The following is a 17,238-nucleotide window of genomic DNA, read 5'->3' as shown; positions in this document are numbered from 1 at the left end:
ATCATATAATAATCACAGTTATTAAGTACATAATAATCACAGATAAAAATCACATAATAATCACAGTTAATAATCACACTATAATCACAGTTAATAATCACAGTTAATAATCATATAATAATCACAGTTAATAATCACACAATAATCACAGTTAATAATCACATAATAATTAAAGTTAATAATCAAATAATAATCACAGTTAATAATCACTTAATAATCACATAATATTCACATAATAATCAGTTAAAAATCACATTATAATCACAGTTAATAATCACATAATAATCAAAGTTATTAAGCACATAATAATCACAGTTAATAATCACATAATAATCACAGTTAATATTCACACTATAATCACAGTTAATAATCACATAATAATCAAAGTTAATAATCACATAATAATCACAGTTATTAAGCACATAATAATCACAGTTAAAAATCACATAATAATCACAGTTAATAATCACACTATAATCACAGTTAATAATCACATAATAATCAAAGTTAATAATCACATAATAATCACAGTTAATAATCACAGTTAATAATCATATAATAATCACAGTTAATAATCACACAATAATCACAGTTAATAATCACATAATAATTAAAGTTAATAATCAAATAATAATCACAGTTAATAATCACTTAATAATCACATAATAATCACATAATAATCACAGTTAATAATCATATAATAATCACAGTTAAAAAAAATCACATAATAATCACAGTTAATAATCACATAATAATCACATTTAATAATCACATAATAATCACATAATAATCACAGTTAATAATCACAGTTTATACAACTTGTGAACAGTATTTCAAACCTTTTGAAGCCATACAATAACTTGTGTGAGAAATAGACCCAAATTTCAGTATTTAATCAATGATAATCTGTTTTGATAAAAAAAAAAAATAGCACACTAGAACCAATGCCATTTTGGGCATATGGAAACAAACAATAATGACGCTCAAAGTTTTCTTCTGGCTTCAGAAGACATGAAATATAGCACACAAGTGGAATGGGCTACTTTTATAGAGCACTTTTGTTAATATATTTGTTATTTTTCGACCTTGACAGACTTACTGTATGAACTGCTGTTGTATGTAAAGAGCAGCATAAAGATTTCTTGAAAATTCCTCCTTTTATGTGACTCAAAATAAAAATATATGTTTAGTTACACAAGGCAAAATAACGTATTAATTTCTCGTTTTATTGTTTTTTCTTTGACAATTAATGAGATAAGTATTTTAAACTCCACTGAGAGTTTAATGTGGTATAACTGGCAGACATACACATGGACTGACGCTAATGTCATTTTCTCAAATCCATCTCATTTCCATTCAAGTGAGGAGAAAAATTAAATCAAACTGTCAAAATAATTTTCCATTAGAAGAAAGAGACATAATCAGCCCTAAATTGTTATTTAGCAATTGAAAGCCAGAAACTAGATAAGTTTGAATGCTAGTAAAACTTTTTCGGGTTGGGGGAAGGGGCTTCTGAATTGACATTGAATAAAAAACTAGTAAAGATCCTTTCCTACTATTAATTCACTAATCACATCTGAACAAATTTCAATGAAATATAAACAATAAACATCTGTGATCCAGCTGAAAACTGTGCTATTCCTATAATGTTTCACTTATTGCAATATTATACACATAATAAATAGTATTTACATCAACTTTTCAAACACACGAGGTAATGTGTTTCTTGTGCAGGTGTCGAGGGGGCGTTCCTCCACCTCAGGCTGCGGTTCCACGGGGTGTGGCGCCCAGAGGAGCTCCTCCCAGCAGGGTTCCTTCTACCAGAGGAAGGGGTGTTCCCTCGCAGAGAGCAAGAGGAGCTCCGCCCCCAGCTGGCTACAGACCTCCCCCTCCGGTCGTACAGGACACCTATGGTGAATATGTAAGTAATTGTTATACTACAGGCATGCTGATGCACCTCTTGGCCAACAGAGGTGCTGTTTTGGTTTCAAGACTTTTTCGTTACTAGTTTGTTACTGCTTTTTGGGCTAATAAAAGTCTATACGATTTTTGGACACTTTGAAGGTCAGATACAGGAAAGCCGAATGTCTGATGAGTTAGAAAAGACAAAGCACACTAAGTTAGAACAGTATGGAGGTCTGTACCAAGTTTGGTTGATGTAGCTTGAAAGCTATTGGAGCAGTTAGTGTTAGAAGTTCTGGTTCTGAACCATATCTGTAGAACAACAGCCAACATTATAACTGAGCTACTCTGTTAGATCCGTTAGTCATTTTCTCCTCTGCCCTGACAGCAAGAGTGATCCATTATATATGTCTATAATTGCCAGTATTTTATTGTCACCATTTCTCATATCAATAAATTATTGAAACAATTCAATAGCCCACAGAGACACTTACAGAAACCAATTTTTCCCAACACTGATCTCATTTGTCAGTTGTAACGGAACGATACATGGTTCTGAGACATCCTAAATCATCTATCTGCCTCATCTGCTTCTGTTTTTGTTTGCGATTATGTGGAAAATTGTTTTATTTGCTCTGACACTGTTATAGATTTCCTCTGCTCTGAGTTTTAATTTATCAGCGTCACTTCAAACACTTTTACTCATTTTATGGAGCTTATTTGAATGTTTGCCAGCTGCTCTCGTTGCTGCACGTCTCAGAGGTCTTCTGGCTCGTATGTGGCATATTTCACAGATGGTGGGGGCCGAGAGGTGGGTACAGTTGGCACAGTGCCCTGCTGTGCCCATATCTAACCATATCTGACAGGTTTATTTAGGGGTCGCCATTCGAATGCACTTTGGTCAGAGGAAACGACTCTGTCGCCAGCTGTTGCCCATCTTTGCGACAGTTTCAGAACACGTGTCAGTGCAGGAATCTGAAACACTGGAAAGATCTCAACATCTGTGTGATGATAAATCGAGAGCTGTCATGATGAATCAGTGCTGAGATGGTGCTTTCTCCACATTGGAGTTTGGAGATAAGGGATCTTCTAATTATCCAGAGAGCCAATTGAGTTTTTCTTACATATTAATCAAGAGAGAATCACTAAGAGATCAACAAACCATCATGAGAGATCATATTCTGAATAAGAAACACTCTTTCTAACGTGTAACGTGTGAACTGTCCATGGTAGTTTCATTATGAAACTATTGGGGAAGCACAAGGTTTTAAAAACAATATGTTGGTGTTTAAAGTAGGGATGTCGCAATCCAATTTTTTGGAGAACGAGTACAAGTACCGATACAAAAATAACTCCATAGTTGGATTTTACATTTGAGTTATTTTTGTCAAATAAAGTGTGCATAACAGAGCATCACAGATCTGAGATATTGCTGAAATATAATAAAATTACTATTTATTTATAATTATTATCATTATTTATATTATTACAGTGAATATTACTTAACTATACAGTAGTAGTCTATTTCGGTCATATATTTTCCTTTAATTAAATTAAGCTTTTATATTGGCAGAGCCTTTATTTGGAAGTGTTTCTGTGTTGTTAGGACCAAAGAGCTCTGATTTTATGACGATAGCTTCCCACTCTGGAAAAGCCGGTTGCTACGTGACTGAAAGTGATTATTAAACTGCAAAAGGCTGCTATTTAATTAAATACATATGTAGTATGTACGTGCCTTGCTTTAAAAAGATAATTAGGCTGCTGTGGCTCAGGTGGTAGAGCAGGTCAGAAGCCAATTGCAGGGTTTGATTCCTGGCCCACTTGACTCCACATGCCGAAGTGTCCTTGGGCAAGACACTGAACCACAAGTTGCTCCCAATGGCAGGCTAGTGCCTTGCATGGCAGCTCTGCGGCCAGTGGTGTGTGATGTGTGTGTGAATGGGCACAGTGTAAAGCGCTTTGGCAACCTCTAAGGTTAAAAAAAGCACTATATAAGTGCAGACCATTTACCAATTAGCGCTTTGCCTGCTGTCATTTGCTACAGAATGTGCGATGCTCATAATGGTGTTTTCTGTTTATGAGCCAAGGATCTCTAAAAAGGTATGAGCACTTTGTGTCTTTTTGTCTGCAAAACACCGGCTCACACAAGAACTCACATTTAAAGTGTGCCGCACATGCACACTATATATTTATCTAATTAAATTGCAGCTTTTGCTGTTAAATAATCTCACTAGGACATGACATGACTTTAATTTGTGGGCTGAATGTTTACGTAATAACATTCACACGTCAAATGGTATTGTTTTTTGGTATCAGAACATTTTTACGAGCATGAGTACAAGTACATGAGCGCTTGGTATCGGGACATCCCTAGTTTAAAGATATCCTGAATGTTAAAGTCTTTAAAACAGACAGACAGATAGATAGATAGATAGATAGATAGATAGATAGATAGATAGATAGATAGACAGACAGATAGACAGACAGACAGACAGACAGACAGACAGACAGACAGACTTCCAGTCACACCGACAGGTAGATAGATAGATAGACAAACAGTTTGACAGACAGCCATGACACATAGATAGCTAGATAGATAGATAGATAGACAGACAGACAGACAGACTGATAGACAGACTTACCTCCAGTCACACCACATGTCAATCACATTTGAACCCATGGCAAAATGCCTGATGGGATACTAGTACTATACCTCATCAGTACTCCATATCAATCATACTATATATATATATATATATATATATATATGTCTCATATCAAACCACAACATGATTAATATGTCTGACCCAAGGTCTGGATCTGACAGCCAGTCGATCTTATTACTTCTTAATCAAACTCTGGGAATTAGTTAAACTGATGTTAGGACGAATAGTCTCTTATGTAATTTGATAACAGCTTGATCAGATAACCGCAAATCAATAAGGCAAAATACATTTTAAAGGCACCAAATCTGATTCTGAGCGTGCTTGGGGGCTTGGGGGGTGTCTGGTCGCCCTTGTGCCAGTCATTGATGCACAGTAATTACATCTGAACATAATTTTTGTTGTTTGGCTCTCTTTGGGGGACGTATTGGTACCAGAGTCACTCACTGTGTAGGGTTGTAATATTACCATTATACCATATAATATCTCAGTCTGTACAGTGCACTGCTATTTCCAAATTAACAATTAAATTTATTTCTTGAAAGTTACCATAGTAATCATTTTTAAATCTGTTCATTCCACCTTCATGAAATATGAAAATGCTGCTATTCGGAGGGGGAAAATTTCAGGTAACCTAAAATGATGCTTAATGTGGTAACATCTACATTGACTGGTATAATTTGAGCCAAAAATGTCATTTAATATGACTGAATCAACCAGACTACATAAAAAAATAAACATTATTTTATTAGTGTTAGATCAAGCAGATATAGGTATTAAAGTGACACTTCACACAGCAATGAAAATGGTGTCTTCATTTACTCACCCTCATGTTGTTCCAAACCTATGTGGGGTTTTGTCTCAACCGGAGATGAACCGGACAGACTTTTTCAACAATCAAAATCGCATGTCACATCACTTTAGACTCATAGTTGCAGTGCAGGCCGAGGATATAATCTCTTTGCATGCTGAGTCCTGAAATGACTTTTGTATTGTAAATGGTGTTGTTTTATGAATGTTCACGTCCAGCACAGTGTTTATCAATCCAGCACAAATCAAAGGCTTGTTTCTCAATTGATCTGTAAGGCGAGACATATGGTTTCTCCAAAGGCCTCCTCAGATTCCTCCGCTGAGTTGTTTCATTCGGTCCATGCTGCTGTTTGGTACTGTGAAGTACTTTAGTGACACACAGACATGTTTGAGAGTTATTATCGAGTAAGTGTTGACACTCAGAGACATATTCAAGAGATTAGTTTTGTAGACAAATATAAATTGAATAAATGAATGAATGAATAAGTATATGAATTATATGTATATATTAATTTTGTAATATTTAATATATAGTTATGTGTATATATATATATATCCATCCATCCATCCATCCATCGTCAACCGCTTATCCTGTGTACAGGGTCGCAGGGGCTGGAGCCTTATATATATATATATATATATATATATATATATATATATATATATATATACACTCACCTAAAGGATTATTAGGAACACCTGTTCAATTTCTCATTAATGCAATTATCTAATCAACCAATCACATGGCAGTTGCTTCAATGCATTTAGGGGTGTGGTCCTGGTCAAGACAATCTCCTGAACTCCAAACTGAATGTCAGAATGGGAAAGAAAGGTGATTTAAGCAATTTTGAGCGTGGCATGGTTGTTGGTGCCAGACGGGCCGGTCTGAGTATTTCACAATCTGCTCAGTTACTGGGATTTTCACGCACAACCATTTCTAGGGTTTACAAAGAATGGTGTGAAAAGGGAAAAACATCCAGTATGCGGCAGTCCTGTGGGAAAAAATGCCTTGTTGATGCTAGAGGTCAGAGGAGAATGGGCCGACTGATTCAAGCTGATAGAAGAGCAACTTTGCCTGAAATAACCACTCGTTACAACCGAGGTATGCAGCAAAGCATTTGTGAAGCCACAACATGCACAACCTTGAGGCGGATGGGCTACAACAGCAGAAGACCCCACCGGGTACCACTCATCTCCACTACAAATAGGAAAAAGAGGCTACAATTTGCAAGAGCTCACCAAAATTGGACAGTTGAAGACTTGAAAAATGTTTCCTGGTCTGATGAGTCTCGATTTCTGTTGAGACATTCAGATGGTAGAGTCAGAATTTGGCGTAAACAGAATGAGAACATGGATCCATCATGCCTTGTTACCACTGTGCAGGCTGGTGGTGGTGGTGTAATGGTGTGGGGGATGTTTTCTTGGCACACTTTAGGCCCCTTAGTGCAAATTGGGCATCGTTTAAATGCCATGGCCTACCTGAGCATTGTTTCTGACCATGTCCATCCCTTTATGGCCACCATGTACCCATCCTGTGTTGGCTACTTCCAGCTGGAGAATGCTTTCAGCACCTTGTTGAATCAATGCCACGTACAATTAAGGCAGTTCTGAAGGCGAAAGGGGGTCAAACACAGTATTAGTATGGTGTTCCTAATAATCCTTTAGGTGAGTGTGTATATATATATATATATATATATATATATATATATATATATATATATATATATATATATATATATATATATATACACACACACCGATCAGCCACAACATTAAATCTACCTGCCTAATATTGTGTAGGTCCCCCTCGTGCCGCTAAAACAGCGCCAACCCACATCTCAGAAAAGCATTATGAGATGATATTCTTCTCAGCACAATTGTACAGAGTGGTTATCTGAGTTACTGCAGACTTTATCAGTTCAAACCAGTCCGGCCATTCTCTGTTGATCTCTCTCATCAACAAGACATTTCCATCCACAGAACTGCCGCTCACTGGATGATTTTTTGTTTTTGGCTTCATTCTGAGTAAATTCTAGAGACTGTTGTGTGTGAAAATCCCAGAAATACTCAAACCAGCCCGTCTGACACCAACAATCATCCATGTGATTATCTAATCAGCCAATCGTGTGGCAGCAGTGCAGTGCATAAAATCATGCAGATACGTGTCAGGAGCTTCAGTTAATGTTCACATCAACCATCAGAATAGGGACAAAATGTGATTTCAATGATTTGGACCGTGGCATGATTGTTGGTGCCAGAAAAAAAAAAATCATCCAGTGAGCAGCAGTTCTGTGGATGGAAATGTCTTGTTGATGAGAGAGGTCAACAGAGAATGGCCGGACTGGTTTGAACTGATAAAGTCAATGGTAACTCAGATAACCACTCTGTATAATTGTGATGAGAAGAATATAATCTTTGAATGATATTCTGAGATGCGGGTTGATGCTGTTTTGGCAGCACGAGGGGGACCTACACAATATTAGGCAGGTAGTTTTAATGTTGTGGCTGATCGGTGTATATATATATATATATATATATATATATATATATATATATTTTTATATACATGTATGAGTTGGACCATATGATGAAGGAAAAGGAGCCAACAAGTGTCCAGCATACATGGGAACTCTTGTACTGTTTGAAAAGTACCCAAGAATGCAATCAGAAGTTGTTTGAGAGAGTATTCAGAGCTGTAGATCTAGATTTTATTCTAATATATTTTTCAGTTACAACATAATTCCCATGCTCCCATATGTATTATTTCATTGTTTTTGTATTATTTAATTACTATTAATCTAAAATGTCAAATGGACTTGTGGTCTATAATTTGTTAGCTCAAAATGCAATTCCCAAATACATAAAGGTCATGTTTTATCTGTAATTGAATGCTAATCTGTACTCTGTCTCAAAAGTGCTGTTTTGCATATGTTGAGACAAAATGGCTCACATTTAATTTCGCATTTGTGCCAATGCATTGCATCTGCCACAACTCGATGTGTTTGGACAACTCTTATGTCTGCTAACCGATACAATCTGGCTCCAAACCTTTTACCATTTACATAGTGAATATTGTATCTAATGCAAGAAACATTTCTTATTGTGTAACAAGAGAGAGAGACAGAGCATGAAATTCCATTACACGAATAATGTTGAGCGAGCTTCCGCCTTGTAGTTTCAGTCTGACACCCCAAATACCCATAAATCACTTCTGTTTATGCAAATTTCGGCAGAGCGCCATGATAGCTCAGCGTTTATGACTTGCATCTTCTCTCGCCATGATCTCCATGGCAGCAGCCTCATGTTAATTGCAGTTGACACCAGTGTGATGTTGTTTAGTTATGTGCGGCTTATGGAAGTTTATTATTCTAGCCGAGCAGGATGTTCCTGAGTTCCTGGGCATCATAAACTGTTGCATGTGGCCTGATAAGTTTGGTTTTTATGTGCTTTTGTAAAAGTAAAATGGTAGATGTAGTGTTTTGCTTTTCTGTCTGGTTAGTTATGGCATTTTTTTTCTCACAGCCAAGCATACTGTAAGTTTGAGTATGTGCATAATACATATACAAAGCATTTACATATTCAATTGTATTCAACAAGAACTCAATGAAATTGTCATAGTTGCAGACAAAGGTGTAGGACATGGGGGGACATGCCCTTGCACTCTTTAAAAAGGTGATTTTGTTCCCCCGCACTTTTTCAAGCTAAACCCATATTGAGTCCAAATGGTGGATTTATATTCAATATATTTTGTGTTTTGTTGAGTGGTGGAGGTGTAATGGTCTAAGCACATAACTGATAATCTGGTAATCAGAAGGTCGATGGTTCGATCCCCACAGCCACCACCATTGTGTCCTTGAGCAAGGCACTTAACTCCAGGTTGCTCTGGGGGGATTGTCCCTGTAATAAGGGCTCTGTAAGTCACTTTGGATAAAAGCGTCTGCCAAATGCATAAAGGTAAATGTAATTGTTACTTTGGTCTGATCGAGCGACCATCCAGCCAATAACAGGTCCGTTTCATGAGACAAAACAAACTTTACGTAATAGGGCACCAGTCGGACAGTCAAATTAACGTGGTTCCATACATTTCTACAAAGTTGCTTTCAATAATGCTCATATATAAATATTTTTATCAGCACTGACGTTGATCTAAATGAATAATCTAGAGATGAGGAACACAAAAACGAGAGTTACTTATCGGCATATCGTCCTTGATTGGCAGCATTATGTAAAATGCACTGCAGAAAAACAAAAACAATGGACAAACCATCTATTAAGCACAGTTAATGAACAGAGTCTTCATTAAGTTATGCTTTTTACATTATGTTTGTGAAGTAATAGTTTGATCGTTTTTTTGCCAATTTAAGCAGATTACTAGATTTGTGTTAAATATGTAAAGCTATTTTTTTATATCTGATCCTGTTTTTTACCTCTATGTTGGTGTGCAGTTGTCAAACTGTAGGAAAAAGATAGATCTGCTGTATTCTAGCTAAAGTCTCTTTGTAGGCCTGTAGACAAAGTAAACTTTTATTTTGATCACTGATTCAGTGACTTGCTCATTTCACACAAGACTCATTTGTCACCACCTCCTTGCATCACCAGAAATTGTCACTGAATCATTAAATGGATCTGAACCAGTTTTGGTGAATGTAGTCAAAACGCTCAAGCCACTTGGTGAACGTTGTTGACACAAAACAGGCTGAGACGATGATGATGATGTAAAGATGAACCCAAGTGCAGTTTATTCTGAGAACGTGAAACCAATATCCCTAACTATAAGTGTGAAAGAAAACAAAACAAGAAACCAAGGACCTAACTAATAATGGCAAAACTAGACACGACAAGAAATGACTAAGACTGGACTGGAACAAAACTACAAGGTTACACAAAACAGAGGCTAGGCTAATCTATGGCTGAACAACAGGGTTACACAAACACAGAGGCTAGACTATGGCAGAAAGACAAGGTTACAAGAACAATACCTGACAAGTTACAAAGGCAAACAAGAGGGAATAAATACAAAAGACAGGGTGACAAAGGCCAATAAACAAACAGAACTCTAAAGCAAGATAACAAGACAATTAACAAAAACCAATGACAAACTAGAACTGAATCAAAGTAATCAAACAATAAACCAATAAAAACCGGACACATGAACAAGGGAAAACAGGAATAGACAAGACTAGGAAACAGGAACTAAACAGGAATTTCAAAATTAAAGCACAAAAACAAAAGTCAAATGAGAATGTTACACTTGTATACCTTTAATTCCCATAATGCACAAGAACAGAGTAAAAAATTAAATTGTGCAAAGGCACAATTGTCATTATTGTGGGGGGGGGATAAAGGGAAGTTAGAGTTTTTATCTCACAATTGCATCTTTATTCGTTCCAGTGCAAATTTTGTTCTTGCTATTGTGACTTTAGTTCTCGTAACTGCAATTTTCCGTTAAGCATTTTGACTTTTTTCTTGCAATATAACACAGTTGTGTCTATATCATTCAATTGCAACTTTATATTTCAAAATTCTGATTGTGGGTTTATATTTCACAATTGTGACTATTTCTCTCAATTGTGACCATTACTCGTAATTGCAACTTTATATCTAACAATTTCTGGTAGAGAGCAGAATTCATGTTTCCCTCAATTATTGCAAGTCGGTCACCCTGACCCTGAAGCAGCAATGCATCCCCACACCATCACACTACCACCACCATGCTTGACTGTAGGTATGATGTTCTTTTGTGGAATTCTGTGTTTGATTTACACCAGATGTAATGGGATACGTCTTCCAAACAGTTCCACTTTCGACTCAACAGTCCACAAAACATTCTCCCAAATGGTTTGAGTATCATCAAGGTGTGTTTTGGCAAAGTTCAGACGAGCCTTACTGTTCTTCTGGGTTTGCAGTGGTTCTCGCCTCACCACTATTCCATGGATGCCATTTTTTGGCCAGTGTCTTTCTGATTCTGATATTTCAGTGCCTTCATTGATGAGAGAGGCCTGCAGTTCTCTGGATGCTGTCCTTGGCTTTTTTGTGACTTCCTGGTTGAGCCGTTGCTGTACTCTTGGAGGAATTTTGGAGGGTCGGCCACTTCTGGGAAGGTTCACTACTGAACTTTCTTAATTTGGAGATACTGGCTCTCACTGTGGTTCTTTGGAGTCCCAGCCCCTTTAAAATAGCTTTGTAACACTTCCCAGACTGATTTATTTCAATCACCTTTTTCCTCATCATTTTTGGGAATTTCTTTTGACCTTGGCATAGTGTGCTTCTAGGTGAGACCTTTTAGCCAACTTCATGCTGCCGAAGAAATTATATTTAGGTGTTAATTTGATAGAACAGGGCCGGCAGTAATCAGGCCTGTGAGTGTGTCTAGTCCAGCTGAAGCCCATCGTGAATGCAATTTCATAGATTTGGGGATTTAATAATTGGGGAAACGTACTTTTTCTCACAGGTCCAGTTGGTATCAGATAACTTTTTTGCTTCAATAAATAACGTTATCATTTAAAAACTATATTTTGTGTTCACTAGGTTTTGTTTGAATATTTGAAAATATTTAATAAGAGATATACACAAAAACAGAAGAAATCAGGATGGGGCAAAACAAAATTCACAGCACTGTAGTTCAATAAGATCAAAATATTGTATACATTTTTAAAGGTGAGAAGGGAAGTTATAAAAAGCATGGTCTTCAGCCTTTCCTTTTTTCTGCTAAATGTAAGATAATGTTGCATGATAATTGAGTTGCATGAATGCCAAAATAATAATGAAAAAACAGCAAAGCATGAGCGCACTTAATGTATACACAACAGGACCATGTTTAAACAGCTGATTGTATAGATGTGACTTGGGACACATCTGTCCAATCAGCTGCTGGTCAAATCATGTCAATAATTTTCAATTACATCACTGTTATTGCTAGACGGCATAGCGGCAAAATGTCTGAAAGAAAGTATGAAAGTGGAGCCCAAAAATGGAAAAGACATAGGTTAAAAGAACAACATGACCAAGATATACTGAAAAAAAAATATCCCTACATTGACTGGATACTTCAAGATCTCCCCACAGGAGCAGCTAATCTGCAGAAGAAATATGCAGGTGATCTAGAGGAGGATTTTGTGGATGAAATTGGACAATTCAGACAATTTATCAAAGAAAAGGAGGACATCTCAGCAAGGTCGTGGCTGCAATTTATAAAAGCAAGGAAACTACAATCAGTGTTTGCAAATGTTGATATAGCACTCCGGCTATTTATGACATTTCCTGTAACCAACGCCAGCGGTGAGCGCTCTTTTTCAAAACTGGGACAAATTAAAAATAAACTGAGATCCACGATGGGCAGGGCTGGACTGGTAATCTGGCATACCGTGCATTTTCCCTGTGGACCGACGCAACAATATGTACATATTTATTATTGTGCTGCTGTTTCATTATTGCAGATATAATAACAGTGTTATTATGTGCTGCTGTTTTTATGATGGCTTTGTTTTATACAGAGTTTAGTGTATTGCACAGTGGTTTGTGTCTCAGTAATGATGTTGTGATTTTACCTCAGTAAAACAGGGTGTTCTGCACTGATGCAGATGCTGTAGTCTACCTGTTGGTTTATAAAGCTAAAAGTGGTTACCAGCTTGCAGTTGAACTGTGAATGCAGGGATGCAGGAATGCAGCATCTCTGTTGATGTTAGTTTTGGTTGTAGTGCTGGTGTTTCTTGATCATAATTAAAGGGCTGCTTCTAAGAACTGGGCCTTGTGCTTGTTTGTATTTGTGTTTTGTTTGTAATGTTCAATTTCATATTTTACTTATTTGGTGTGGTGGTAATTTTCTTACTGTGGTGGTCCACCACTTTAAGGAATGTAAAGCAAACACTGTAGTATTGTACTACAACACTGTAACACTGTATGTCTCAATGTGTGTGTGTGTATGCCAGTTCACCTTACTCTTTGCGTGTGGACCATGTATGGAACTAAATACATTTTTCCAGTAAAGCATAATGATTAAGGGGGGCTTGGTTCTTCGGCGTTTGTAGAAAATTTGTTCTGACAATGTCTTCGACTCTGTTATAATCGCAGATAGTTATTGTCTGGATGAAGCAATGAAGACTCATAACACCTGTTGGGTGTGTGAACCATAGAACAGGGAGTAAGAGGCTTCCTCTGGACTTTTGTGTCCCAAGTTTTCCTTGGCCTCTACATGGCATGGAGGATCTGGAAGCAGTAAGAGAGCCGAAGAGAGGACAGTTCCAAGAGAGCTTTGCAAGAGAGAAGAAGCTGGAGAGGAAGAAGAGAAGAGAAAGTTCTTCTTTGGGTAGGAAAGTTTTGAACTGAAATTGGCCGCAACCCCAAAGGTGTCCTGAGCCTGTCAGAAGTGGCTTTTCAGATTCACGTGATCGACTGGTCTGTCCATTTCAAAGCTGATTTATGATCCTTTGTGTGGAGGATTCTTACAACTTCCAGCTCAAAATAGTGCATGTTTAATCATGAACATGTATATCTTGAAAACAGTGCAAGAGACATGACATTCGTTGTCATCAACATTCTCTACATAAACATGCAAGCACTTACATACTGTATGTGACATGCTTTCATGAGTATTACACTGTAAGTAGTAAAACATGATAATCCCTTGTTACATATTATACTGGTTAATTCATTGGTTTTACAACATGGATAATACATTACATGTTATGGGAAACCTGATTGTCGGGGGATATTATCAAGTTGAATAGTTACCATTAGAATAGTAGAATGAGATGAATCATACAAATGTAAAGATTATAATCAATTTGTCATTTATAAGTGATTACAAATCACTACATATATTTTAAAAGGTACATCAGGCTCTAATCATTAATTTGTTAGTTGATCACAGGTCATAGAGTCATTTTCAGAGTTATCTAGCAAGGCTAGGTATTGTGTACATTGTGAGTTTAAATGCATTCTGTATATTTTAAAGTGTTAACTCTGTGAAGTACAATGTTCTTCAATAACTTTTTAGCTGCTGTTTTCAGAATAATGAGGATCTCATGATTAATTATCGTCCAGACTAAAGAGTCATAGAATTGGTGTTGTTTTGTTCATTGTAATTCAGGAGGATCTCTCAAGGGAAGCTGGTTCAATCTGTCCTTTATTGCTTGTGACCTATGCACCCAGTGGCTTCTTTGCAGAAGCTGGTCTTATGTGTCAGGACAGAACCATTAAATGTGGGGGTATTTTCTCAGAAGCATGAAGTTCTGAAGTCACGTGCTATCTGAACAAGTCCCTTTTGTTTGTTTTATTGGCTAGATGTGAGCTTCACTAGATTTCTTGTTGCTTTAAGCAGAATTTCTGACATTGAGGAATTCCAGGACTAAAAGTTTGGATTTTCCTAGATTCAAGTCATATTACTGCAATTCTTCTGCATCTAAAATCCTACATGTGTGTCGTTGTATGTTTGGATCATGTGGCAGTATCATGTTTTAGTTACGGTATCAGGAGGCAATACCTTGGTACTTTGAGATGTTCAATGGTTCCATAAACCATGATATTTACTTGATATTCAAAAGAACTTCAAAGAGTACCACGGTACATTTCTACAATACATGGATGTTAAATGTCCAAAAATCCATGGTCAAGTACCATAGATTTATTAGAAAGTAAAATAAATCTATGGTAGAGCCTTTCCCTTATAGATAGCTAAGTAAACCTGTGTGTGTGTGTGTGTGTGTGTGTGCACATGCGTGCGTGTATGTGTTAGTGTGTGTGTGTGTGTGTGCATGTGTGTGTAGTATTGTGGCCTCTTAGGGCAGGTGTTATCATTTAACAACCTGTCTGTCAGCCGTACGTGAGCATTCTATGAAAAACACTTACCTAGGGAGCTGTATCTCTCTCTCTCTCTCATTCAAACTATAGTGTTGTCTATGTGTCTCTTAACCATGTCAATGTTCTCTGTGCTGTAACATGTATAGTCTGTGGACCCTCAAACCCTGATGTAAAGATCAAAGGCTTCTCTCCAGCTGCTCACACACACATACACACTGCTGGATTCTGTTGAGTTATCACAGCGACGTGTGCGATTATCAATTCTAAGCACACACAAGTTTTATCATTATGCTTTCACATGAAGGGCGTTGTGTTGTAGAAGTGGTTGCAAGCCACCTTATTTTGTGTGAGTGTTTTGTGTGTGTGTTTGTCATCTTAAAGGGATAGTTCACCCAAAAAGAAAATCTCTCTTACTTTATTCACTCAAATGTTGTGACAAACTTGTATGACTTTCTTTGGTGGAACACAAATACAGAAAGGAGATGTTTTGAATTTTATTTCCCTACAACGAATGTAGACATTAAGGATGTTCCATTCCAGAAATGTTAAAATTAACTCTGATTCCAGTTCCAGGTTTTCGGAATTGATGGAATCACATACAATAGTCGACTCCAGACACAATTTTATATTCTTAAGAAAAAATGTGAGGTGAAATGAAACCTTACAATATACAGTGCGATATAAATTTTACTTTACACTATTTATGATTAAACGTATGAACAACAAAAGATCATGTCATGTCCCTAAGCGGAGTCGATTTCCGACGCCTCAGAATTGAAGAATCCATTCTTTTTGGAATTGACTCCTAACCCTAGCAGACAGTGACCAGGGGATGTCAATGTCCAAAAAAGAGCTATATTCTACGTCATCTAAAAGAAAATGATAGCTTTGTGTGAGAACTTTGTCAGCAATTAACTAATCTTAAAAAAGTGTCAATTACATCATTCAGTTTAGATCTATTCCCTTAGGGTCAAGATTATCTATTTACAACATGTTTGGTCTGTTGTGTGCATGAATGCGATAGACAATCAGAATATCAGATACAACAACCTAGTATAGTGCTTTTATGTTATTTTTGGAGCTCAATAGTCCTAGTATCCATGTACTTTTATTGTATGGAAAAGAACAATCTGGATGTGGCAGGGCGTGATCCTACGCACCCGGTCCCGTATTAGGCTAATCAAGCCTCCGAGGTATAAAGGTCGACTGCAGGGTGTCGTGCGGGAGAGAGACAACATAAACACACATGACAGACATGTCCGTAAACGATCTCTCTCTCCCGCACGACACCCTGCATACATAAAGGAGACCTTTATAGCTCGGAGGCTTGATTAGCCTAATACGGGACCGGGTGCATAGGATCACGACCAGGCCCCGCCCTCCGCCCTGCCACACTGGACAATCAGCAAAACACCTGTTTAAGTTTTCCATGGTTCTTTTTCCTTAAATATTCCTTTAAGTGGGTAAGAGTTTATGACAATAGGTCCCTATTTTAAGAGCGCTAGCATTAAGGGATTCGCTATTCCATAAGTCATAAGCGCAAAGTCAATGGGCATGGCCATGACGTTTAGGTATTTTCTTGCAAGCATGCGCTAAGTCTAGGTGCAAACTGAATTGCATGTGCTACGCGCCAATGGGCTGGAATAAGCTATTTACTTCTGAGGGTTTTTGTTAGGAATATTTTGGATCTAGTCGGGATCTCCAATTCCCCAGTCCCATCTTTGTTCGTGCCCAGTGAGGTGCAGTCGTGAGTCTAAGTCTCTGGAGACTTCGCGAAGGAAGTAGAAAGAACGACAACAAGCAGTCGGTCAGTATTCAATCTACTCAATGTTTATTAGAGCAAGCATGTCATTTATATTTTCATGAGACAATAAGCAGCCAATGGGAAAGTGGTAATAAGGCCTAAGGTCAAGGGGGAGAAAATGGGTGTACAGGAAAGAGGCCATATACAGATGTTCCAGCCGTGGTGCCTTAAGGTTGACCTTGTTGGACGGGTGTGACCTTAATCAGATCACAGAAATAAGTATGCGGAACATGATAAAGAGGAAGAGAAAAATGGTCAACA

The 17,238-nt window shown here is 37.4% G+C and overlaps 1 protein-coding gene across 1 annotated transcript in view; it reads left to right on the top strand.

Moving 5' to 3' along the window:
* Positions 1 to 17,238, top strand: part of LOC127650931 (KH domain-containing, RNA-binding, signal transduction-associated protein 3-like) — a 167,582-nt gene that overhangs the window by 104,796 nt on the left and 45,548 nt on the right. Inside the window, exon 6 of the mRNA XM_052136588.1 lies at positions 1,735 to 1,921. Coding sequence (XP_051992548.1) covers positions 1,735 to 1,921 — 187 coding nt within the window. The remainder of the gene's footprint in view (positions 1 to 1,734; positions 1,922 to 17,238) is intronic.

Source organism: Xyrauchen texanus, chromosome 10 (assembly GCF_025860055.1).
Source record: "Xyrauchen texanus isolate HMW12.3.18 chromosome 10, RBS_HiC_50CHRs, whole genome shotgun sequence".
NCBI classification, from domain to species: Eukaryota; Metazoa; Chordata; class Actinopteri; order Cypriniformes; family Catostomidae; genus Xyrauchen; species Xyrauchen texanus.
This window is presented reverse-complemented; position numbering and strand designations above follow the sequence as displayed.